The 27,500-nt window shown below is 35.9% G+C and overlaps 1 protein-coding gene across 2 annotated transcripts; it reads left to right on the forward strand.

Moving 5' to 3' along the window:
* Positions 1 to 2,587: 2,587 nt before the first annotated feature.
* LOC110646180 (uncharacterized) lies at positions 2,588 to 11,644 on the forward strand. 2 transcript variants are annotated; one of them, XM_058137292.1, is made up of 16 exons: positions 2,607 to 2,753; positions 2,837 to 3,010; positions 3,316 to 3,783; positions 4,588 to 4,665; positions 5,013 to 5,068; positions 5,643 to 5,762; positions 5,880 to 5,950; positions 6,980 to 7,073; positions 7,258 to 7,461; positions 8,739 to 8,990; positions 9,347 to 9,455; positions 9,695 to 9,762; positions 10,725 to 10,794; positions 10,870 to 10,944; positions 11,031 to 11,122; positions 11,309 to 11,644. In XM_058137292.1, the coding sequence occupies exons 3-16, from the start codon at positions 3,463 to 3,465 to the stop codon at positions 11,382 to 11,384; spliced, it is 1,686 nt and encodes a 561-aa protein (XP_057993275.1). In that variant the 5' UTR covers positions 2,607 to 2,753; positions 2,837 to 3,010; positions 3,316 to 3,462; the 3' UTR covers positions 11,385 to 11,644. The 2 variants fall into 2 exon arrangements, with proteins under 2 accessions (XP_057993273.1, XP_057993275.1); XM_058137290.1 differs by lacking the exon at positions 2,837 to 3,010 and having other exon boundaries at positions 2,588 to 2,753.
* Positions 11,645 to 27,500: the final 15,856 nt, after the last annotated feature.

Here is a 27,500-nt window from a genome sequence, read left to right on the forward strand (position 1 = left end):
TGTATAATTGAGTTAAATTTTAGACTCCGCATGTATTAGGAGTATTTTAATTAATTTGGATCTGTAATATAATATGGTGTTGAATTTGTAAGAATATTAATTGCATGCATGACTGGATTGGATGAGAGAGTTGAGCTCCCATTGGATTTTATGAAATTATGAGAATGTGAAGGGTGAGCTGAGTTCCCCAATTTATTATATATTGTGTTTACAGGTCGGGCGAGTCAAAAACTCCTCGTTGAATGGTCCACTTTATGGCCGGACTCTGTCAGGTTGAATTCTTGAAATTGGGCCCAAATGGGCCTTAGGATTGGGTTGAGGAACAGTTAGGCTTACTATGGGTATCGGGGGATTTAGGCTGACCCAAGTCCTAGTGCCGGTCCGACCCATATGTTGGGTTGTGACAAATAAAGACTTTCATCAACTTAAATGACTTGCAAATGGTCTCTTATGTAGCTAGATATAAAAACTTGCCAATACTCACATGTTAAAATATCAAACATCCTTGAAAAGAGTGAATTGTTATTTTGTCTTTTAGTGTACTCCGAAAAATGTTGTCATAACATTATTTATTAAAAGTAACAAACTATTTTCTCACAAAGAATTTTGCTCAAGAGAAAAGTAATTGGTTACTTTTAAAAGTAATAAGGCCTACTTTCACTGCTGTCCTAAAAACTTACACTTTTAAAATATGACTTCAAAATTTTTTTTAACACTTTTGGGCGTCACATTTCATAAGTCTAAGGATATATAAACCTTTAAAATAGGTACTCATTTAAAAAAAAAATTAAAATTGGCATAATTCTCTCATTCTTCTTACAAAAAACCTAAGCTTAAGGTGCTAAGGTCTTTTACCTAACTTAGGCTATCTTCATGACTTTGATTAAACTCCTTTGGAGTCCATTATCATCCTTTGATGTATCCCTTTAGCTTCCTTAGATTTGGGGACCTTGCTTAGCCAATTCTCCTTGCTTGCTTTCTTGAATGCATGAAAACTTAACTTGAAGAATATTAGCTATACCTAAAAGGCATAAAGTTTTGTTATCATCAAAAGTCTTGCCCTTTGAGCTATAGGATTTAGAATAATAATAATACTACAACAACATTGTAATTATAAACTATAAATATTATATATTAGTATAAAAATAAATATATTAATATTAAAATAATATTAATATTAATTAAAAATATATTAAATAAAAAATATATTGTATATAGTTCTTAATATATAAGAATATTATATTATCTTTTATATATTTTTTTTAATTATATAGTCATTAATTAAAATATAGGTATATAATTAAGAATTAAAAAATATATTGTATAACTAATATGCGATATATTCAAATGATTAATGATTATAAGATGATTTAATGATTTATAGTTAAATTTATTTTTAAAAAGTTAGAAAATAAAAATAATATTAAAACATATACATCATAAATTATATATATATATATATATATATATATATATATATATATATATATATATTGAAATTATACAATATATCTAAAAAATATATGTATAAGATAAAGTTTTTGTTTAATTTGGATACGGTTCTAATTCGATTTTTATTAATAATCAAAATAGTAAATATAAGTTTTGATTAGTATGGTTCTTTAATTCAATTTAAAATATTAAAAATCGTGCACAATCTTATTGACTACTGATTTAGAAAGATAGAGTATTCACGAAAATCGCCTTACTTAAACTCGAATCTGATTAATATTTTCAAAAGTCAAACCCATCTCAAAATCAATTAAAATTTATTCTCAATTACTCAAACTCGTTCCAAACCCTATTATTATTACTCGAAAAATACTTGAACCCATTTAATTTTATATATTTTAATTAAAAATTTACATAAATTTTTTTAATAATTTATATTTTAAAATTTAATAATTCCATAAAATATATAAAAATTTATAAATATTACTATAAAAAAATATATATTTTATATTTAATTAAATATTTATATAAAACGATTTGGATAACAGATACTTAATATGTAAAATATAAATATGATCCAAATCCGTATTAAATTTTAAACTCAAATCTGTCTCAAATCTGATTATATACTACTCAAATTTATCCTATTAGAATTATACCGGATCGGATACCCACAAAACTACAATTTTTTGCCATCCTTAGACTGATCAAATAAAAATTAAAAATAAATAAGTTTTTATTCACCTATTATCAATTTTACCGATTAATTAGTTTAGTAATTTTCACACACTGATGTTAATAAAACAATTAGCCGATCATTGAACTTATTATTCTTTTTTTTAAATAAAAGCATATTCACTATTCTTAAATTTATGTCAACAAAATTTTTAGCAAAAGAATTATATCAAATATTAAAAATTATATTATTTATTTAAAAAAAATAACTTTAATTATGACATAATTTATAAATTAAAAAATTCTATTTAAAAAAAAATAGAATATATATTCTAATGTTATTTATCCATTAAAATTTGAAACAGAAAAAACAAAGGAAGGTCGTAAATGGAATTAATAAAAAAATGAGGGTTGGTTTTGATATTTTGATTGAATCGGCGCAGAAAAGGACAAGGAATTCCACTTTTAAGAGGAACTACATTTTCTGGCCAAATGACAATGATGAGCTTAGCAAATTGCAAGCTCGTCGAGCCAGCCAGCTTGCCATGAAACTTCTCAGAACCCAAATAATAAAAAAATATATTTAAAAATCTATTCTTCAATAATTCTACTTCAACAAATTTCAGGTACGTTCCTCTACTCTCAGATTTATTTGGTTCTTTAAATTTCCTATTCCACGCACTCAATTCCTCGTTCTTCATTCTTCTAGAGAAGATTCGTTATTAGGGTTTGAACGCACAGAATATTCTCTTGTCTGGTTGCTTGATGAGAAAAAGCTGAGATGAAGAGAAGGAAATGAAGATTTTGATTTACCTTGTTTTGTGTTTGCTCTTGTGATAATGGAATATAATTAGAGTTGAGGATTTTTGCGTGCTATTGCCATGTGAGTATAATTGGAAATGAAAATTTTGTTTGTTTTGAAATTTTTAGTGCGAATTATTTTCAGTTAGCTGGTGATGTTTGAAAATTTGACTAATGCTTCCTTATGTATTTGGCGCAAATGATTTCTATAATGATAAAGGAATTTAGTTGATTAGAACGAAAGGTAATCGTGGGCAAGTTGCCATGTTGAGTAATTGGCGGTGATTATGCAGGCAGGACACTTCCGTGTCTTTTTCTTCCCTTTTTTTTTTGGTGATCGTATATGTGTAATGATGGTTTTGATTTAGTTTCTGTTTTCTTCATCAGGGGAATTCTTTGATTAGTGTGCTTTTTCATTACTATATTCAAGTGGGCGGTGGTTGATGTTTTGGTTGTGAAGGGGTTGAACCTAAGCAGCGTTGGCTTAAGCTGTCCAACAACTAGAAACTGAGATTGTTATTGGCAGTTCTAGATATGTACTGGAGTGGGGCAACAGCTACTACTACTAGGGGTGGATCACCCACTGATAGTGGGGATTCTATTGTGACTTTGGACCAAGTTCCGCGGTGGAGTGATGCCGAAAGTAGATCATCACTTGGTTATGACAATGATGACCCTTCATTTTCCAATTCATATTTCCCTGATCCTTTAACATCTCTAACTGAGGGGGAAAGTAGTGGCAGTGGGATGGTATCTAGGTTTCCTGTTGATCACGAAATTAACTCAAAGATATATTTATGGAGGGGAAATCCATGGAATCTTGAGGTGGATGCTGTTGTGAATTCTACAAATGAGGTGAGTTTAAAGCACTTACCTGTTATTGGATTGCTAATGAAATGCTCAATTTGCAAATGGATAATTATTGACTTTACACTTATGCAACAATGTGAAATGTGGTCATGTATCTACCTGTGCAAAGTAAAGTTGATAAAAAAAGCTGTTTCCACTTTTGCAACTGGACTGAAATTGTGATGATTGAGCTTTTGCTTTGTGAACTGTGATGCAATTATTTGCAATGGTTCCATGAGAATATCTAAATTTAGAACCTGAAGTTTGAATATTTTTATTCTATGCTACAACTGGGTTGGCGGGCTTATGTCTGGACTTTTAAAGTATGTGAACTTTCTCTTTTGGATCAAAAGCCATGCTTGAAATTTAACCATTGATTTGTTTGGTACTGTGTGGATGCACCTTATTATTTGCAATAATCATTTTACTTCTTCTTGGAATGGAACCCCTACCTAGAGTACACAAGTATGAGATGCCTCGTGCATTGGTTGACCCTTCTTCTTGGTATGGAACATTTGAAGTTTGATCATAGTTTTTGCAAGTTTTTAGAAAATTGTTTCACTCTCAATCCAAAGGGAGTACTGAGCCTATCCATCATCTTGGTGTGTCCATCACTAACATAATCATTCTAGCATGAAGAGACCAAGTAAAAAACATGCTGATGCCTTTTGAACTCACTTTTTAGTCCAACAGAGAATTTTCAATTTGTGGAAGTTGATTTGAGTTCTTGGACATGCCATGACTAATTAGAGGAAAATTGACAAGTCATTTATATGATCTTTGAGATGCTTTTTAATTGGTGGCTTGCAGAACATGGACGAAGTACACAGCAGTCCTGGTCTGCATGAAGCAGCTGGACCTGGTCTTGCAGAAGAATGTGCTACGCTGGTACGCTATTGGTTATTTGTTGGCTGTTATCTCATTTTTTCCATTTGACATTGAAGGTGATGATGTGTAGTCTTTATGCGGTAGTTACAGACATTATTACTGATCTCACACATCATTTGCATATAATTTTTATTGCATAAGAGAGCTGATAGGCAATGAGATTTTTAGTAGATAAACTTGATATGCATTTTGTAAGATGGAGCAAGATATGCCTGATGCTTTTTTTGTGGTTGATAAAGAGGGCTTGTTTAGTTATTAGCATATTTTATGGTGGTAAAAAAAAAAGGAAAAAAAGAAAAAACAAAGTAAAGAATGGGATTGATTTGATTTACTATGTTTTCTGACAGGGTGGATGTCGAACGGGGATGGCAAAAGTTACCAATGCATATGACCTGCCTGCTAGGTGTGTATATCAGCACATTTTTATATGTTGTAAATGAAACATTAATATATCACAAATAATTTATGTCCTGTAACTTCTCCCATCTGCTTGATATCTTGGGGACATTGATGATGCATCTTATTTTTAATGCTAAAAATATGCTCATTTTTTAGAATGATTTGGCTTACTTTTTCCTTGTTATATAGAGTTTAAGCTGGACTGCGGTAGTGCTATCATTCTCTTAACATTTGTGTGTTATTCACTGAATTTGGATAATTAAGAGCTATATTGGGAAGCTGTTATTGTCCAAGCATTTGAAAGAACATCTGATTGATACTTGCTTATTAAGATGATGTTTTCATGCTGCACAATTTATGCTATGGTAAATGATTTGGAATTCTATCATAGTTTAAATTGTGTGGACCTTGCACTTTCAAGTTACAACCTACAATTTTTCATCAATTTTCTTTACTTTTTTGCTTTTTGATATTTTAGTGTGCTATATGATGTAATTTGTTTAGAAGTATTCATTACATGACAAGGATTTTCTCTATTTCCTAATAGCGGCTGATTTTTTTCCCCAACATTGTGTCAGGAGAGTTATACATACAGTTGGTCCTAAATATGCAGTGAAATATCATACCGCTGCAGAGAATGCTTTGAGTCACTGCTACCGGTCTTGCCTCGAGCTTCTCATTGAAAATGGTCTTCAGAGGTTGTTTGATAGCAGATGCTACACAATTTCTTTCATGTATTTTGTTTGTTTGTTGTGCTTGTCCTTTATTTTTGTAGAATATGGAGTTAATTTCTTCTTGACATACAAAACTTGCAGCATTGCAATGGGATGTATATATACAGAGGCTAAAAATTATCCTCGTGAACCAGCTGCACATGTGGCTATAAGTGAGATTTTTCTCCCCCCCACATGTTATTGTTCTTGGTGTAGTTCTTTTGACTAGTTCTCTTGACTAGTTTTGTTAAAATTTTTCTGTTCTTTATTCAAGTTGTATGATTCAAGTTGATTCCTATTCCTAGCTATAAAAGTCTATCAGTTGAATCACAAATATACATGAATCAAGTGAGTTGAATGTGAATCTGTTGAATCAATTAATTCTGTTAATTCTTTCCTTTCCTCATCAAGTAAACCCAAATGCGCATTAGACCCAATGGGTTCAAAACTATTTAACGTGTTTCTTTCAAGTTCTATTGTGAAAGACTCCTCCAAGTAACCTGAGCTGAAATTATTTATTCATTTTTTTTAAATGACTTCTCAAGGTATTGAAAACTAAGGCTTAATGAAAGATAGAGTTCAAATTTAAAAAAATGAGGAGTATACATAGGCTTTTAATCTTTTTTGCATATGGTTACACGATATGAAACATCAATATCAAATATCTTTTATCAAATTAATATGAAATGTACCTTTCAATGCTTCTTAAATTTATCTTTGCATTTTATATTTTAGAGTTGGTAATGACGGGTCTTGGCACACGTTTCTTGCTTTAAAGGTAAATGCGTTTCCATTTGTCCACAGATCACTCATATTTGTCAAGTTTGATGCATTTATTTGTTTTATATGGATATATATTGTTTCTAATTTCATTTTGAGAATTATACGAAATTTTTATTTACAAAATGAGGACTTTGATTCTTGATTTGAGTTTCCATTTGACAACTATGATCCTGACATGTTATGTGTTCTGTAATATGCCAAGAGAATGTTTCCATATTCCTTGGGAAGTTAATTTCCCATCCATTTTTAATTACAAAAGAAGCTAACGTTTTTTGGATGAAATAGCTATAATGTGTAGCTAATGCATCTGCTCACACCATCTGCAAATGCATTTGCTTATCATAATGGTTGTGTTGATGCCTGTATGCAATTAAGTCATTCTCAGCTGTCAGGTTGATCTGTTAGTTTCTTTTGTTCAGGGACAGTACGGCGTTTTCTTGAGAAGCAGAAAGATAAAATCACAGCAGTTGTCTTTTGTACAACCACAACAACTGATACTGAAATATATAAGAGGTATTTTTTTTTTACTGGTGTTTCTTTTTATTGCCTTCCTCATGCAAAATGTGTCACTTTTTAAATAAATTGATATGATGCCTTAATGTGACATGTGGCATTTGTTATTATACCTAATTAGCTATATTTTTAATAGGATCATCTACATTTTAATCATTTTTCCATTCAATACTTTACAATGCAGATTGCTACCACTTTACTTTCCTCGAGACAAACATGAAGAAGAGGTGGCAATTTCAAAGCTTCCTGCTGATGTTGGGGATGAGAATGGTGAGACAATAATAGATGAACGTAAAATCAGAATAAAGCCTTTACCTAAGAAAACTGTTCCCAAACCTCCCCAAGTCGAAGTGGACCTTCCTGTCAGTGATGTTGGCTTGGTACGAAGGTTAGTTAACATTAATGATGTTGCAAAATCAGACATTATTGTCTACTTTCTGATGTGTACTTTTTTGGTCATTATTGTTACCTTTTGATTTTAGTTTGCTGCATTTTATTTCTTATTACTTTCTAAATTTTCAGATAATGTGTTAAATTAGAGATGAACTACTTAGAATAATGAACTAGTTAGAATAATCTTTGGCATTTATTGGCATGAGAGGTTTATTTTCATATCATGAACCGTTCCTTGGGAAGGATGATGTGTACCTTTGTAGTTTTATGTGTAAGAAGACAAGGCATGCTCCTTGATTGGATGCTTTGTAATTGGACATATAACTTCCAGTTTATTTACCATAACCACAAATCATCTATCACTCTTTTGATGAATGAATCTTTTCATTCTGTTGTCTTGACTGCATATGTGATATGTGTTATTCCAATCTTATAGTTTTGGTGTGTTCTGAGAAACTGATTACAAGAAACAACCTGAAATTTGATCTAACACTGACCAAAAATGAGGCTGAACTGAAGTCTGCCGCCCTTCCCATTCCTTGGGATACTTGGTGCTCTTTTACTTTTTGATTTTTAGGTTCTGTGTGACTAGAATTTTTTGAAATACTTTACATTTTAAAGCCAAAAGCAGAGCAAAATTTTACTTTTTTCAGTTTTGCTGTTGATCTAGAAAATGTTAGTAGCTGTGGAGTTGTCAAAAATGAATTGTAGATATGGAGGGGTACGTAGTGTACTCTTACAGAGAAAAGGAAGAAAAAAAGGTTTATTCCTTCTAATTTTTGGATTTTGTTGAGCAAATGGAATGAAAGGATCTTTGAGGGAGAATAGTTCTCTTTTTTTTTTTTTTTTTTTTTTTCTTTTTCTTTAGAAGATAAATCACAAAATACATTGAATTTTTGGTGTAGTGAGGACCAATTTCTGGATATGCATGATGTTTTGCTACTTTTTAATATTGTAAATAAATTTCCTCGTCTGAGGGCTGGTGATGTTTCCACGCCTTCTAATTATCTCATCTTTGCTTACCAGAAAGAGGGGGTGGCTGGGTCAATTTTGTTTCATAAGAATGGCGTGTTGACAAATACTAGCTGTGCAATGCCTGTGTTATAATCATATAGATGTGCTTGTGCTTAATTTCTATCAATTTACATGTCAATTTTCAATGTTAAAATTTTTTTCCTTGTGCATATATTCAATATATGGATCATGATAGAATTAAAATTCTAGTGGCCTATATTCATCGGAAGACCTAAGTGGTTGAGTGGTATCTTACAGAAATTCGTCATACTTGGATTCATATTTGGATCCAGCTTTCATGTCATTAATCAAGGATCCAGATCAGAGGCGCAAGGAGCAATGGGAAAAAACTGCTCAAGCCCAGAGTGGATGGAATTGTGCTAAAATGCTTGGTTTTGGGGATCTTGGTGGTCCTCCACTCTCTATTGCTGAAGAATACTCTCTTCACTCTAGATACCTTGCTAAAGCAAATTCTCTTAATCTTTCTGAAATTGCAGAGATGAAAATTGTGTAAGCATATGCACCTCTTCTTCCTTGTTTATTTGTTTGCTCTAGATTTCGAAATATTTTTTTTTCGTGTGGAAAATTGGCTACTTGAGAAATTCTGCATTTTTTCTTCTTAATGTACAATTTAATTTTCCTTGGGGGGCAACTGGTTTACATTAATTGGTGGCTGTGAATTGTATTCTTGACCCATGTTCGTTTGAACTCTTTACTATGGTTTTGACCTGTTCAACTATTATTTTTGGCTTTATAACTTTCTGTAAAAGTCTTATTTCTTTTGTAATACTAAGTTGTATATTTCATGTTTTCTTGGGCTGCTCGTGTAGTATATAGCTGTGTTAGGCCTTCGTTTTCTATTTCAGTTATCGTGGTGGGGTAGACAGCGAGGGTCGTCCTGTAATGGTTGTTGTGGGAGCACATTTTTTACTGCGATGTCTTGACCTGGAGCGATTTGTGCTTTATGTGGTGAAGGTAATTATGTTACTGCTTTCTTCATTTTCTCCCTCTTTTAATTAGCTTATGCTGATAAAATTTTGGATTATAAAGCAGTTTATTGGATTTATTGGTTAGAGGTCATGGTGCATATTTGTTTTGGAAACTGCTATCTTCTTTCTGTCTTCTTTTTATCTTTGGATAAACTTTTTGATGTTTAATTATCAATAGTTGGTTACATTTTGTAATAATATTATGTCTCATTTGCCAAATATCAGGAATTTGAGCCCATAATACAGAAGCCTTATACAATTGTATATTTCCATTCTGCAGCGTCTTTACAGCTGTAAGTATTGTTGTAAGCTTCACTGAGAAAAAGTACATGACAAATTTTGCTTTAAATTTTATCTTTTTAGTGGATAATTTGCATCTCACTTGTTCTTTGATTTTTGCACGATGAAACAAGTACATGAATGCGAAATTTCTGGCCCATTGGATGAAATTTTTATTGTTCAAAAACAAGAAAGAGGGGAGAGGAGGTTAATTGATTTTGTTAAGCTGTGTTAATCAAAATTTCAAGCCGCATTATTCTTCTTCTTAGTCCTCAGTTGCCATTATTTTGCTGTCTCGTGGGATTTGCCGATCAAGTTTTGCTTTGTGAGCTGTGGCCTTGTGGGAATTGTTTGTCAATCAAATCTCCATATATGTATTTTGAACAAATGCATCACTGACTATAACGTTATTATTTAACATGTGAGTTATAATTTAAGTAATATGGAAGTAATGTTGATGCCCTACTTATAGTCTGATGATTTGGCACTTGCGATGTAGTGGATGCAGCCAAGGGTTCATACTCTTGCTTCCTCCCCCTTCTCCCCCACAACCAACCAGCCCCAACCGCACCCCCCAATACACCCCCCCCCCCGCCCCCCCCCCCCCCCCCCCTTTTCTCTCTTTCTTGCTCTGTCTCCTCTTGAACCAAAAATGGAATCCGTTTTGAATCTAGGCAGGTTTATTATCATCATCATCATCGTTTAGAATAAATCATTTACAAGAAAAAAAAAATTCAATTGAATTCTCACACAATCACACTTAGATTTCGATTTCTTTTAAAAATGAAATTATTTTTAAGTTAAAAAATATTGAATTCTTTCATTCCAAATATGAGAATTGATATAAAAAAGAAAAAAATCAATTAAATTGAATTATTGTAAAATTCTAGTTTTCAAACAAAGGGTATGTGAAATTCATTTCCTGAAATTTACTGCTTTCAAGTTATATATACTTGTTTGTTTCTGTAATCAACAGTCAACCAGACTTGGGATGGATGAGAAGATTACAACAGATACTTGGTCGGAAACACCAGCGGAACCTGCATGTATGTGAAAACAGTTGCTTTGTCCAATTTGGAAATATTTGTATGCATTCTTATTTTTGAAATCGTCATATGCAGGCAATACATGTTCTTCATCCTACTTTTCATCTGAAGGCTACAATATTTGCCCTGCAATTATTTGTTGATAATGTGGTATGGGTATTTATTATTCTTGATATAAGTTGGATTAAATGTACAACTATTTTACCATGATCAAAATTTTTAAAATTTTTCTCTAGACATGGAAGAAAGTGGTATATGCTGATCGGCTTGTACAGCTGTTCCGACATGTTCCTCGGGAGCAGTTAACCATCCCAGACTTTGTTTTCCAGTTAAGTTTTCTACATTTACTATTATGTGTTTATTTTGACAATTAAGTTTTCATTATTAAATATAGGGCCAGTACTTAGCTTCTGCTTTTGGTTCACTTGTAAAATATTCTGCCTTGGTTTTACAGTGATGACTGTGGCAGTGAAAATAAAAAGATTCTTAAATTCTATAAATGTGATCAACGCAGGCATGATTTAGAAGTAAATGGAGGAAAGGGTCTTATTGTGGACCCCAGAACAAAATACGTGTATCATCGACCATAGGGATCACATATACAGTCCCACTCGGATGACTGCTATGGAGGTGGCTGCTGCAATTGGCATTAGTTGTGTACAAAATGTATCTGATTTTTTTTTTATCTTTTTTTTTTTTAATTTATTGCTGTTGCATTTGGTGTTAAAATGTGTACAAATAGTATCTATTTTTCCTTTGTTTTAATTTTTTTTGTATGTATAATTTGATTTCTTGAGCCATGACTTTGGTTTTTTTGAAGATGGGAATAATGTTGGTTCTTCTTGTATTATCTGATGTTTCTCAATTGTACAAGGTGATATGACCTTTTACCGAAAAACCTTCAGGGGATGTAAAGTACCTTATTGTTGTTGTTTAGCGAATCGTTCTCTCCCACCTGTCTTTTTTCTTTGTAGATGGTGTAAAGTTTTTCAAGTTCTGCCTAATTTAATACTTTTTTTAACCTAATAATTGATCAAATTTCATTCCAATTTGATGGTAAGTTTGTCCTATTTGATGACCGTCCCTTACTCTGTTAAGAAATCTCAATGGATGGCGGACTACTTTGTTCGATTCCTTATTATTATTATTTTGTCAAGAGGTAAGATTTCATTGCAACAGAAAGTCTTAGGGTCCGGTACACTGAAATGATCCAACTAAGATTCAAAAGTGACAACATCAAGGCGGATTGGGGAGGTGATATGAGAAGGGTCTACAAAGACCTAGTTGACTAGGATCATGATAAGAATTGCCTTTTCGATTGAGAAAGATCAGCCCTTTAGAAATGGTGCGGTTGTCCGATTGATTTCATTAGATTATCTGCTTATTCACGTTTCATCTAGTTTTGAACTCGTAAATATATAAGATGGCCGGAACGTGGGTTTGTTGACTGAGGAAGGAGCGAGACCTTAAAAAATATCATAGCTTAATAATTATGCCACAAAAGCCCAAAGCTAGAGATTAAAGCCCAAGTAAAATAGGCTCTAAAGAGTGTCCCAAAAATAGGTCGGATGCCCAAAGTGAAAACCTTAGACCTGAAGTAGCCGACCTACGATGGAAGACTAGAACAAAGGAGAAGCGCTGCCATCCCAACCATCACCCACATAGATCCAACCGATGAAAACTAAGGCAAGAGAAGGCACAAAGGAACGGAAAACGGACAAAGCCTACTGAGAAAAGGTTTCCCACAAAAGTGCTCCCTAGTTGTCAAGCAAGCTACTAAGACCCAGGAGCAATGAAAGGAGAGCTCAGAACCGTGGTGGTGAACAGAAACTTGTAGTCTAGCATCGGTAGCCAGGGGGAGAGGCAATCGACTGTTTGGCAACTCCCTCGTGCCTTCTGGATTAAGTTGAGTCCCTTCAAACCCTACGAGTTGCCACCCTCCCCAAAACATAACCTTCCTCTCAGCAACCTAAGTGCTGCAAGAAGACTCAAGCATAAACAAGCTAGAGACTAAATCTTTGTCATGTAAATCAAAGAAACCCTCAACATTTAACCCCAATCTGCAGCAAAAAGCAACAACCAATCTTATTTATACATAACACAACCCTGCGCGGAGATGAGAAGGGATAACCCACTTCCGGGATAGGGGACGAAGACCTCTAACTAAATGGGACAAGGAGAGCCGTAGGACTGGCAGAAACAAAGGCCGACGAGCCTCAAGCACTAAGAAAAGAATGGGCAGGGGAAGCCACTGGATCAACAGAAACAGTGGCCAACGAGCCTTAGGAACTGACAAAAGAATGACAGAAGAGTTTCTCTCTCTATTTCTACAGAGAAGATTTTGTTCTTGAGAATTGTGTTAAATACCTTGTTCAATTATGATTTTCGAAATAGTGATTAATTTTTAGATGAATTATAATTGTTTTTAATTAAAACTATTTTATGTTGTAAATAAAAAGATCTGATGTTGCGTTTATATATATTCATGAAGAGATTGATATGCTAATTTATTAAATATTTTTGGCATAAATTACTTTTCAATTTTATTATTATTATTATTATTATTATTATTTAGCATTCCTTTAATTTTAAAAATAAATTAAAAATTTATAAACTTTTTTTTTCTCGTTCAATACTTTATTCTTTCTTCCTATTTTTTTAATCCATTTAATTGCTAATGCTTCAAGAAAAAACTACAAAATCCGCATTAAATTCAACTTTAGGAATGCTTTAATTCATTTTTCCAAAATGAAGGGATGGAATGGTTAATAATCACAAAAAATTGTGAATGAAATAGTAATTTGCCTAAAATTTTCTTTTATTTGACTTTGTTAGATTGATGAATTATGATGAAATATATTTAGAAAATAGATAGAATGAATGAAATATTTGATCAAACTAAATTGGAAATAAGCTTATTTTGATCTCTGTATTTTTTATGAATATCTAATTTAGTCCGTTTTTAACTTTTGATCGAATATGTAACTCATGCACCAACTAACATGTGAGTTACTTTTTTTTTTAAAATAAGCTTAATTTGTCTCTTGTACTTTTTAGAAATGTTCATTTAGTCAATTTTTAATTTTTGATTCAACTTAACCCTTCTACTTTTGATTTAAGCTCAAGTTAGCCTAATGTGTGACTCACTCACCACTAAGTGTGTGAATTGCTTTTTATTTTAATATTTTTAATGTTAATTACGTAGTTAATTATTTTTTAATGTTAATTAAATAATTATAATTAGTTAATTTTTTATATTTAACTTTTTAATATTAATTAATAATGTCACGACCCAACCTATGGGCCGGACCGGCACTAGGACCTGGGCCAGCCTAAAGCCCCCGAGGCCCGTACTAAGCTTTAACTATTCATTAACCCAACTCTAAGGCCCATTTGGGCCCAATATCAAGAAAACAAACGGACAGAGTCCGGCCATAAAATGGACTTTCCAACGGGGAGTTTTCGACTCACCCGACCTGTAAACACAATAAACAATCCATTGGGGAGCTCAGCTCACCCTCCACATACTCATCAACATAATAATAAATGGGAGCTCAGCTCCCTCATCCAATCCATCAAACAGACTTAAAATATTAAGTTTACAGGTCCAACATGAATATAATATTACAGACCAATTTCAAATAATTACTGCTAACACATGCGGAAATTCTAGGAGTAATTAAAATTACACAATATTGATAAACAACCTGCGAGGTAAATATGCTGGTTAACCGAGAACTATATATCCTCCTGTGGCCTGTAAAAATTTTTGATCAGGAGTGAGCGTTGGATACTGAGAGTAAAATTTCAATCTTAACTATAATCTCTATAACTATCTGAAACTAATGCAACTTTGTAGAGTGAAATGCAACATACACAAAATTTTCACATCAAAACAGCAAAAAGGTAAAAAGGAGCACTCACACACCTGTAGTATCAATCATAACATATGGGAGTGATCCCTATCTGACTCTCTTAAATCCAACGGTGCCGGTAATTACTCAAGCTCGGACTTCCACTTAATAACCAAATCGAGGGTCCCAGCGAATTACTCAAGCCGTGACTACCCCTCGAAGGATCGGGTCCCAGCGAATTACTCAAGCGTGGATCGCCTGGCCCTATCCATAGTCCACACCACATCACACGCACGCCAACGCACGACACCGCTTCCAAATTACCACAACAACATTCATGGCACATTAACAGTTATGAATGCAACATAATTCGTGCCTAGAGTTTAACTAAATAAATATATGCATATAAGTGATGCATGGGCATGCTGAACATATAATAATATCGAAATTACAATTAAAATTAATATTTTACTCACAGACTTGACGACAAATTACTGTGGCGGCTGGGCGGAGGAAGAAGGCTGTCCCGGCTCACCTGACAATCATATTACATTTATTTAATACAATCTGACTCAATACAAATAAAGAAAAAGACCAATTACGTCCTAAGTCGTGCCGAAAATCCGGCAGAGTCTCCCCTATACCTAGGACCTACCCAACCTGCAAAAGGGTTCAAAACACACTTCTATACTCACAATCCATATATCAACAGTTCAATCATATCACACAGCCCCTCCTGGGCCCATCAAATCAGTCATCCATCACAATACGCAAAATTTCAATTTAGTCCTTATTATTGATCATTTTTGCAAAAACTGCCCAAACAAGCTCTAAAAATTATAAAACTTTGCCCCGCGGTCCTTAGCAATATTACTAAGCCATTGCAAAAAGAATCGTAATTTTCTAAGCTGCCACGAATATTTTATGGATTTTTAATCCTATTTAAGCACTAGAAAATTACGTAAAAACAAGGTTCGGGTTTACCTTTGCCGATTCCGACTTCGAACGCCGACGTCGACAATGGGGCTAGCCAAAACCTCGCCCAATTCGAGACTTTTCCGGCCACGGTCCGTTCGCCCGAAATTTGCAGACCCGGTCAACTGTCGAATTTCCGCGAATCGAGGATACCTACACGAAGCCCATAACACGGGGGTTAGCACATAAATTTTTCAGAATTTTCTAAGCTCATTTAATGCTCGAAATTACACCGCGGTTCCGTGGGACCCACCGAAAAATGGTGTCGGAAAAATTCGAAATTTATGTCGTTGCGAAGCTCTCGACGAATGGAGCGTGCTGGTGGCCTCGGTTTCCTCGTGGGATTCACGGTTTTCGAGAAATCTAGCCCAAAAGTCGAAATGGGCTAAAATCTTCCCGAGCAAAAATCGGACAAACCGCTCGATGGATTTCGGCGTTCTTGGTGTCTATGGAAAGCTCACGAGTAGATGATTTTAGACACAAGATCCGGTCCAATCGGTGGCGGATCGGCCGGATTTGGCCGAGAAATCGAGCGCGCGCGCAGGGGAGGGGAGGAGAGAGAAAAGAAAGAGAAAAGAGAGGGACGACGCGCGCGGGAGAAGAAAAAGGAAAGGGAGCCGGTTCGATTCGACCGGTCCGATCCGGTCCGGTTCGATTCGGCCGGTTCGATTCGAAATACAAAATTTTGAATTTTTACTCTGCCTCGGGACCGAAAACGAGGTCCAAAAATTCCGTAAAACTCAGAAAAATACGTAGACTCCAAATATATTTTTAGTTTTGCCACGTGGTCTTTAAATTAATTTTTAAAAATCATCAAAGTTTATATTTTCGGAAAATCGAACCCGATTTTTAAAATCCGAAAAATCTCAAAAAAATTCCTAAAATTTAAATAAAATTAAAATACCAAAATGCTCATAAAAATTAAAATTTCGGGGTGTTACATTCTTCCCCCCTTACAGAAAATTCGTCCTCGAATTTTTACACAAGGCAGAATAAAGCACATGATTATACATTGAACAAATAAGGGTACTTGCTGCGCATGTCCCGTTCTGACTCCCAGGTGCACTCTTCCACTGACTGACTCCTCCACAAAACCTTAACCATAGGGATCTGTTTTGATCTCAGCTGTCTCACTTGGTAGTCCACTATGGCTACAGGCTGCTCCTCAAATGTCAAGTTCTCTTTTAGCTCTATCACATCCTATGCAGACATGAGAAGGATCAGAATGTATTTCGAGCATGGAGATGTGAAACACGGATGAACGTGAGAAAGGTTGGGTGGTAGCTCCAACCGTAAGCAATCGCTCCAACTCTATCAAGAACCTCAAAAGGTCCGATATACCGAGGTGCCAACTTGCCCTTCTTTCCAAATCTCATGACTCTTCATTGGAGAAACCTTCAGAATACATAGTCGCCCATCGCAAACTCCACATCCCTCCGTCTGGGTGCATAACTCTTCTCGCTTCATCGAAAGCCGCCCTCGGCCGTTCCTCGATTAAAGGAACTACCTCAAGTGTACCGCACTAGGTCTACATCATGCACTTTCGCTTCCCCATTTCTCGTCCAACACAGAGAGACCTACACTTTCTTCCATATAATGCCTCATAGGGTGCCAACCCTATGCTGGAGTGATAACTGTTGTTGTAGGCAAACTCCACCAGAGCTAGCTGCTCATCCCACTGACCTCCAAAATCCAAGACACTCATGCGAAGCATGTCTTCCAGTGTTTGGATCGTCCTTTCGGACTGTCCGTCTGTCTGAGGGTGGAAGGCTGTACTGAAGTTCAACTGTGTGCCAAGTGCCTCCTGCAACTTTCTCCAACACCGAGAAGTGAACTGGGGCCCTCTGTCAGATATTATGGAAGCCGGAACTCCATGCAATCTGACTATTTCTCGAATGTAGAGCCGGGCATACTGTGCCACAGAGTATGTAGTCTTTACAGGTAAGAAGTGAGCTGATTTGGTCAAGCGGTCTACAATTACCCATATCGAGTCATATCCTCGCGTGGTACGAGGCAACCCAGTCACAAAATCCATAGTAATCATTTCCCACTTCCATTCTGGGATAGGGAGCTCTTACAGCTTCCCTGACGGCCTCTAGTGTTCAAACTTCACCTTCTGACTAGTCAAGCACTTGGACACAAAGTCTGCTATGTCCCTCTTCATGCCATTCCATGAGTAGCTATCTTTCACATCATGGTACATCTTGGTGGAACACAGGTGAATCTTGTCTGATGTATAGTGTGCCTCTTGCATGATTTCATTCCTGAGGTTGTCCACATCGGGCACACATATCCTAGAACCTTGCACTAGGGCGCCATCATTGGCAAATCCAAACTCACCACCTTCACCTTGCTGTACTCTTTCTATGATCTTCATCAATTGTTGGTCTCGTGGCCGGGAAACTCTAACTCGTCCCTCAAGTCCGGCCTCACCGAAAAGTGAGCCAACAATACCCCTCATCCGACAGATCTAGGATTAAACCTTGATCCATCAACTCATGTACCTCCGAATCAACGGTCTCTTCTCATCTGAAATGTGCGCCAAATCGCGTAAGATTTTCTCGCTCGAGCATCCGCCACAACATTGGCCTTCCTGTGGTGGTACCGGATGGTGCAATCATAGTCTTTCGTAAGCTCCATCCATCTCCTCTGTCTTAAGTTTAAATCCTCTGGAAGATGTACTTCAAACTTTTGTGGTCGGTGTATATCTCGTACACTTCACCATACAGATAGTGTCTCCAGATCTTTAGTGCAAAGATTACAACCGCCATTTCCAAATCATGGGTGGGGTAGTTCTGCTCATGCCTCTTCAGCTGCCTTGAAGCATAAGCCACTACCCTTCCATTCTGCATCAAAACACACCCTAGGCCAACTCTGGAGGCGTCACAATACACGGTGTATCCTTCACCACTCACGTGTAGTGTCAACACAGGCGGTGGTTAGACACTCCTTAAGCTTCGGAAACTCACCTCACAAATATCCATCCAAATGAATGGAACATTCTTCCTGGTCAACTTAGTTAGGGAGCCGCTATCTGGAGAAATCTTGTACAAAACGCTCAGAGTAGCTAAACCTAAAACTTCGCACCTCGTGATCGTTGTAGGCCTAAGCCAATCGATTCTGACTTCAATTTTCTTGGGATCCACTTGAATACCATCACTTGAAACCACGTGTCCCAAGAATGAGATGCTTTCTAGCCAAAATTCACATTTTGAAAATTTGGCATATAGCTGGTGCTCCCTCAACGTCTGCAACACCATCCTCAAGTGCCACACGTGTTCTTCCTCGGTCCGAGAGTATACCAAAATGTCATCTATGAATACGATGACAAACGGTCCAAAATGGCTTGAACACCTGTTCATCAAGTCCATGAAGGCTGCTGGTGCATTAGTGAGTTCAAAAGACATCACCAAGAACTCATAATGACCATATCTTGTCCTAAATGCCGTTTTGGACACGTCCTCATTCCTGATTCTCAACTGATGGTAGCCTGATCGCAAGTCTATCTTGGAAAAGAATCTAGCTCCTTGAGCCGATCAAACAAATCATCGATCCGAGGAAGTGGATACTTGTTCTTCATCACCTTGTTCACCGTCGTAGTCAATGCACAACCTCAATGACCCATCCTTCTTTCTCACAAATAAAACAGGAGCACCCCAGGGTGAAGTGCTCGAACGTATGAAACCCTTGTCCAAAAGCTCCTGTAGTTGCTCCTTCAGCTCTTTCAATTCTGCTGGGGCCATCCTGTAAGGTGGCATCGATATGGGGTTTGTACCCGGCACAACATCAATGCAAAACTCTAATTCCTTCCCGTGGCAACCCCGAAGCTCCTGCAGGAAGACATTCATAAATTCTCGACAACAGAACATTTTCCATGCTGACACCTTCTACAGATGTATCTCTCACCAATGCCAAACACCCTTGGCATCCACGCCTCAACATTTTTCTGGCACTAATTGCTGACACCAAATTATATGGAGCCACGCTCCTGTCACCATCAAAGCTAAACTCTTCCGCACCAGGTATGTGGAAGTATACCTTTTTGTTCCTGCAGTCTAAGATGGCATAATGAGTTGCCAACCAGTCCATCCCCAGGATTACATCGAAATCCATTATCGTAGAGGAACCAAGTCTGGGAGGATCTTTCCATCCACTACCACTGGGCTACCCGGAAATACCATGTCTACATCTATGTTGTCACTAAGTGGGGTAGCTACTGACAAAGGGCACTCTAAAGTTGTAGGGTTTCTACCCAACCTCATGGCAAACACAGGGGAGACAAATGAGTGCGTAGCACCCGGATCTATTAAAACACGAGCCTCATAAGAATGTACTGGAAGAATACCGCCACAACCGCATTTGAAGCTTGAGCATCCTGGTGGGTCGTAAAACCCGAGCTTGACCTCTACCCCGAGTGGCGTAACCACGACATCGACTTCTACCTCCGACCGCCTCCAAATCCACGTCCCCCTTGTCCTCGGCCCTGTTGGCCACTGAACTGACTGCCTGCCATGTTGGAAGCACCCGGATACAACTGTCGAGGAACATTCGCAACAGAACCCTGTGACCCCATCTGTGGCTCGCTGAACATGGGGCATTCTCTAGCAAAGTGACCCGGTTGGCCACACCTGAAGCATACTCCTGATCCCATCAAACAAGGTCCTGAATGTCCTCTTCCACACTGTGCACAAGGTGCCAAGGAGGATCTGACCGAACTGCACTGCAGATTCGAATCGTGACCACTGCTGGATCCGTACCCTGGTCTGAATCCTCGTGGTCGGTGTCTGAAACCACTTCTCTTGCTCCTACCCTTTCCTCTGTAATTACCCTGGCCACCACTGTCCGGAGTACCCATGGAAGGGACACCTGAGGAACCCTCTGCTCTGTTTTTCTTTGCTCTTCCGCTGTCATCCACAGCATAGCTAATCTCAATCTGTCTGGCTCGATCAACCACCACATCAAAAGACTGATCCGACATCATGGCCAGGTTCGCATACCTCCTGTCAAGCCCCTTTAGGAACCTCTTCACCTTCATAGTTTCTGTAGCTACTGCTGTAGGGGCATATCTGCTCAATTCCAGAAATTCTGTAGCATATTCATCTACAGACCTGCCATTCTGTCTTAAGGCCTCAAAGGCCCACTGCTTCTGATCTCTGAAGCTTTCTGGCACAAACCGATTGATAAAAAGTTCCACAAACTGAGCCCATGTCAAACCCTCCATCCGGGGTAACACGTAGTCATTCATCCATTGTCTAGGCATGGGCCCCATGACATGCTGCACACACTCTATCAATCTTCTATCAGTCAACTGTAATTCTATTCCTGCCTGTCTGCAGGAATCCAGAAACCGATATGCATCGTCTGACACATCATAAGTACCAGGCACCAACTTCTTAAAATTTATGATCTGTTTGTAAGGTTCCCCTCTTGGTGCGGTGGACTGCTGCTGCTGTGGAGGGTGGACCATATACTGCGCCATCATGTCGATGGTTCTCTGCAGACCAGCTAGAGTAGCTGCCATGGGGTCCATGGGACCCTGTGCCATGAAAGACTGTTCTTGAACTGTGGGTAGCTGCTCTTCTACTTGAGCAGCTCTAGGCCTCCTACCCCGCCTCCTCGGGGCAGGCGCCTCATCCTGTGCTGACACCTCGTCAGGCACATCTGGCTCTGGTGCAGTGGCAGCTCTCCTGCTTCTACGCATTTTCCTGAAATTCAGCAGCATTAGCCCACAAAATTCAAAACTGCTCATTACACAGCTCTATAGACTCATATTTATACATAACATATGGAGCAGAAACTAGAAGCAAAGACGACAATGCAAGACGAATATGGACCCTATTTTTCCGCATGTGACTCCTATTAGACTTTTCCCAACACTTTAGACAACTTTTCCCTAGGAATCTGGAGCCTAAGCTCTGATACCACATTTGTCACGACCCAACCTATGGGCGGACTGCACTAGGACACAGGCCAGCCTAAAGCCCCCGAGGCCCGTAGTAAGCCTTAACTATTCATTAACCCAACTCTAAGGCCCATTTGGGCCCAATATCAAGAAAACAAACGGACAGAGTCCGGCCATAAAATGGACTTTCCAACGGGGAGTTTTCGACTCACCCGACCTGTAAACACAATAAACAATCCATTGGGGAGCTCAGCTCACCCTCCACATACTCATCAACATAATAATAAATGGGAGCTCAGCTCCCTCATCCAATCCATCAAACAGACTTAAAATATTAAGTTTACAGGTCCAACATGAATATAATATTACAGACCAATTTCAAATAATTACTGCTAACACATGCGGAAATTCTAGGAGTAATTAAAATTACACAATATTGATAAACAACCTGCGAGGTAAAAAGGCAGGTTAACCCAGAACAAAATATCCTCCTGTGGCTCAGAAAATTTTTGAACAGAGTGAGCGTTCGACTCGAGAGTAAAATATCAATCTTAACTATAATCTCTATAACTATCTCAAACTAATGCAACTGTAGAGTGAAATGCAACATACACAACATTTTCACATCATAACATCAAAAGGTAATTTGGAGCACTCACACACCTGTAGTATCAATCATAACATATGGGAGCCGATCCCTATACACTCTCTTAAATCCAACTGGTGCCAGAATTACTCAAGCTCGGACTTCCACTTAATAACCAAATCGAGGGTCCCAATTACTCAAGCCGTGACTACCCTCGAAGGATCGGGTCCCCGAATTACTCAAGCCGTGGATCGCCTGGCCCTATCCATAGTCCACACCACATCACACGACGCCAACGCACGCACACCGCCTCCAAATTACCACAACAACATTCAAGGCACATTAACGCTATGAATGCAACATAATTCGTGCCTAGAGTTTAACTAAATAAATATATGCATATAAGTGATGCATGGGCATGCGAACATATAATAATATCGAAATTACAATTAAAATTAATATTTTACTCACGGACTTGACGACAAATTACTTTGTGGCGGGCGGAGGAAGAAGGTCATCGGCTCACGACAATCATATTACATTTATTTAATACAATACTGACTCAATACAAATAAAGAAAAAGACCAATTACGTCCTAAGTCGTGTCGAAAATCCGGCAGAGTCTCCCCTATACCTAGGACCTACCCAACCTGCAAAAGGGTTCAAAACACACTTCTATACTCACAATCCATATATCAACAGTTCAATTATATCACACAGCCCCTCCTGGGCCCATCAAATCAGTCATCCATCACAATACGCAAAATTTCAATTTAGTCCTTATTATTGATCATTTTTGCAAAAACTGCCCAAACAAGCTCTAAAAATTATAAAACTTTTCCCCGCGGTCCTTAGCAATATTACTAAGCTATTGCAAAAAGAATCGTAATTTTCTAAGCTACCACGAATATTTTATGGATTTTTAATCCTATTTAAGCACTAGAAAATTACGTAAAAACAAGGTTCGGGTTTACCTTTGCCGATTCCGACTTCGGGAACGCGCTCGGGACGTCTGACAATGGGGGGCTAGCCAAAACCTCGGCCCAATTCGGAGACTTTTCCTGGTCTGTCTAGCCCGAAATTTGCAGACCCGGTCAACTGTCGAATTTCCGCGAATCGAGGATACCTACACGAAGCCCATAACACGGGGGTTAGCACATAAATTTTTCAGAATTTTCTAAGCTCATTTAATGCTCGAAATTACACTGCGAAGTTCCGTGGGACCCACCAAAAAACGGTGTCGGAAAAATTCGAAATTTATGTCGTTGCGAAGCTCTCGACGAATGGAGCGTGCTGGTGGCCTCGGTTTCCTCGTGGGATTCACGGTTTTCGAGAAATCTAGCCCAAAAGTCGAAATGGGCTAAAATCTTCCCGAGCAAAAATCGGACAAACCGCTCGATGGATTTCGGCGTTCTTGGTGTCTATGGAAAGCTCTCGCCGAGTAGATGATTTTAGACACAAGACCCGGTCCAATCGGTGGCCGGATCGGATTGGCCGAGAAATCGGAGCGACGCGCAGCAGGGAGGAGGAGAGAGAAAAGAAAGAGAAAAGAGAGGGACGACGCGGAGAAGAAAAAGGAAAGGAGCCGGTTCGATTCGACCGGTCCGATCCGATCCGTTCGATTCGGCCGGTTCGATTCAAATACAAAATTTTGAATTTTTATTACGCCTCGGACCAAAACGAGGTCCAAAATTCAAAAATTTCAGAAACTCAGAAAAATACGAAGACTCCAAATATATTTTTAGTTTTGCCACGTGGTCTTTAAATTAATTTTTAAAAATCATCAAAGTTTATATTTTCGGAAAATCGAACCCGATTTTTAAAATCCAAAAAATCTCAAAAAAATTCCTAAAATTCAAATAAAATTAAAATACCAAAATGCTCATAAAAATTAAAATTTCGGGGTGTTACAAATAATATGAAAAAAAAATAATATTTTATATTTTTAATTTTATTTGATTATAAGAAAGTTCAATTTTTTAATTTTGGGATTGAATTTTTAAATTTTTTAATTTAAGCTCAAAAATTAAGAAGTTCAATTTCTTTATTTTCTTAATTTTTAGGTTAAATTAAGTTTAAATTAAAACTTTTAGACTAAATTAGATAAAAAGTTAAATATAAATTAAATTAAACTCCCCCAATAAATACAGGGATGAAATTGAGCTTTAATCCATTAAAAAATGGTGTGTATCTATTAATTAGGCTAATTTAAACTTAAATACAAAATAGAAGTACTAAATTTTAAGGGGGGAGCAGTTTTCGGTTTAAACTGAAAAATCGAACCGAATCGATTCAATTCGATTTAATTGGTTCGGTTTTAAAATTCAATCGATTCGGTTCGGTTTATAATTTTGATAATTTCGGTTAATTGGTTCGGTTCGGTTATTTTTATAAAAATAAAAAAATTGAATCGAACCGGAATTATTAATATATATAGAAAATCGAATTAAATCAAATCGAACCGAATCGAACCGAATCAAAATCAAAGAAAACCGAATCAAATCTTAAGATTTTTTAGTTTTGATTTCTATTTTTTTTTTGTTTTTATATTTTATTATTTAGATTTAACGTTAAAAATATAAAATTTTATAAATTTCGGTTTGATCGGTTTAAAACTGAACCGAACCGATATTTATCGGTTCGATTCGATTCAGTTTTTTCTTATTAATCAATTTGATTTGGTTTTTAAAATTTTTTATTTTCGGTTTTCAATTTTATCGGTTTAGTTCGGTTCGAAATTGAACCGACCATTTGTACACCCCTACTAAATTAGATCAAAAGTTAAAAATGTGCTAAATTGAATATTTCTAAAAATATAGAAGGGGAAATTGAGCCTATTTCCAAATTAAATCTTAGAGATTTTTTAATTTGTTTTTTAAATAAAAAAATAAAAATATTGAAAGTAATAATAAAATACATAAATTAAAAGGTAATTTGCCTTCTTTTATTTTCCATAAATATTTTCTTTTAAATATGATCAATGATAATTAGTAAAATTTTATATATAACAAAGCATCAATTGTGAGATTATATATATATTGAGAATTTTAACAGCCTATAAAATTTATTTAAAAATTAAGATGAGAATATGAAGATTACGATATGGTTCATTTTTAAAAACATAAAAAAATTTATTATTATCAAAATGGCTTTCTTGATAAAAATAATAGATGTTTGATTAATATTTATTTTTAAAATTTCCAATCTTTTTTGTGTTTCTTAATTTCTATTAGAATGTCATTTAATTATATTAATCAACCATGATTATTTTAAAATTATATTAAAAAAAACTATAAATAATTTTGTATTAAGCTAGCACTATAAAAATGAAACTAAAAAAATCAGAAAAATTGATTGGATAATTAGACTATTATATAGGGCCAGGATGTCTCTACTCAACTTAATTTAACACTATCAAAGCCGGAAGCTTTTATTATTATTATTATTATTATTATTATTATTATTATTATTATTATTATTATTATTATTATTATTATTAAGCTAAATGACTAAAAAATTAGAACATCTATAATTTTTTTCAATTTTCATTAAACCTTTTGATATTATCAATTTAATCTCAATTGATAAAAGTAATTCAAATGTTTGCCAGTATTATTAATATTATCTAGTCAATCCTTTTATTTTTTATATAAGTTTTAGCAGTTATTTTTAAATTGATTAAAATATTATTTTAATTAATTTTTCTATCATTTTGAAAGTTATAATTATATTTATTTAGATTATATTATTTGTTTATATTTTTTGTTTTTATATATATATATATATATATATATATATATATATTGTTTTTTCTTAAATTTGAAGTAAAATGATGAAAAAGATGTGAATTAAAAGTATAAGTAGAAAGAGAGAAAAAAAAAATTAAGTTAACAATATTAGATGTATTATTCATTTTATCAATATAAAATTTTTTAAAATTAATAAAAATACTAAATTATTGAATAAATTAATAAAATTAAAAGGATTGATTAAATTAATAAGCTTGCGACAGTTGAATTTGGTGGAGAGGCTAGTTATACAGCAGATTTTCTCTTTTTTATTTTTTTTTAAATATTTTACTGTAGTTGTAATTGTGTATGCATTCTTTCTCTTTATTATTATTTTTTAATTTTTAAAATTTAAAATACCTCAACTGGGTTTAATTTTTTATCAAAATTTACGCAGAACTAGCAGTTTAATGCTGTGAAAGGGGAGTTCACTGCCTGGTGCAAGAAAATTTTACTTAGATTACTGTGCGATTTATGTTTCCATGCCATCACAGAGGGGACAATTAGTCTCTTTGATCAAATGCATCGAACTCATCTTGACATGATGAATCAAGTGACCTTCTTAGCTGCAATTCAGTTTTGTTCCAGGATGGGACATCATGAAAGGGGAAAATGGCCTCGCCATAAACTCAATACCTATCACATAAAGAAGTATCTTATATTGATAGTGCTCTAATTGACATGTATGCAAAGTGTGGAGACCTTCGGACAGCCTAAGAGGTTTTTGATAGCATGTCAGGAAGGAGTGTGGTTCATGGAGTGTCATGATTGCTGAATATGGAATGCATGGTAGTGTTGATGTTCTGATCTCACTCTTCACTCAAATGGTTCAGTATGGAATAAAGCCAAATGACATCACCTTCATGAACATTCTATCAGATTGCAGTCATTCAGGGAATTTGGAAGACGGGAAGTTTCATTTTAACTCGAAGAAGGATTTTGGAGTTAAGCCTAGCTCAAAACGCTTTGCTTGTATGGTTGACCTTCTAAGTCTTTTTGGTAATCTCAATGAATTGAAGACTATAGAATAATAAACTCAATGCCATCCCCTGCAGAAGCTAGCATTTGGGCTGCTTTACTTTAAGGTTTGTCTTATGTACCAAATACAATTTAATAGAAATGAAAAACAGAAGAAACAAAGAATAAAGAAAAAAAGAATGGGCTATGATTGTAATAATGAAGATAGAGATAAAAAAAAGGGAAAGAAAAGGACAGATAGAGGAGAAGTGGGTGCTGAGCTTTGGCTTTTGCATGATGAGTTGATGATTATGACACATTTCATTTTATTTTTATTAAAACTAATAAAATAAATGAATAAAAAAGAAAGAGAGAGAGAGAGAAAGAGCTTTGGAGAAAAATGATTGGACAAAAGAGTATCTAAGTAAAAATGAGGAAGACCACATATTAAGATTACGCATCAATCTGGCTCTGACACCGACATCTTATTTGCCGCTTTCTGCACCCCCATTCCTTTACATTACAATACTTAGATCTTCTCTTCCTCTCCCACGCGCGCCTCACCTGCGCGTGCTCTTACATTACCTATCTATACTTGTTTCTTCCAAATGATGCCAAAGGATGCTAACTAGCATATACATATC

This window comes from Hevea brasiliensis, chromosome 2, assembly GCF_030052815.1.
Source record: "Hevea brasiliensis isolate MT/VB/25A 57/8 chromosome 2, ASM3005281v1, whole genome shotgun sequence".
NCBI lineage: Eukaryota > Viridiplantae > Streptophyta > Magnoliopsida > Malpighiales > Euphorbiaceae > Hevea > Hevea brasiliensis.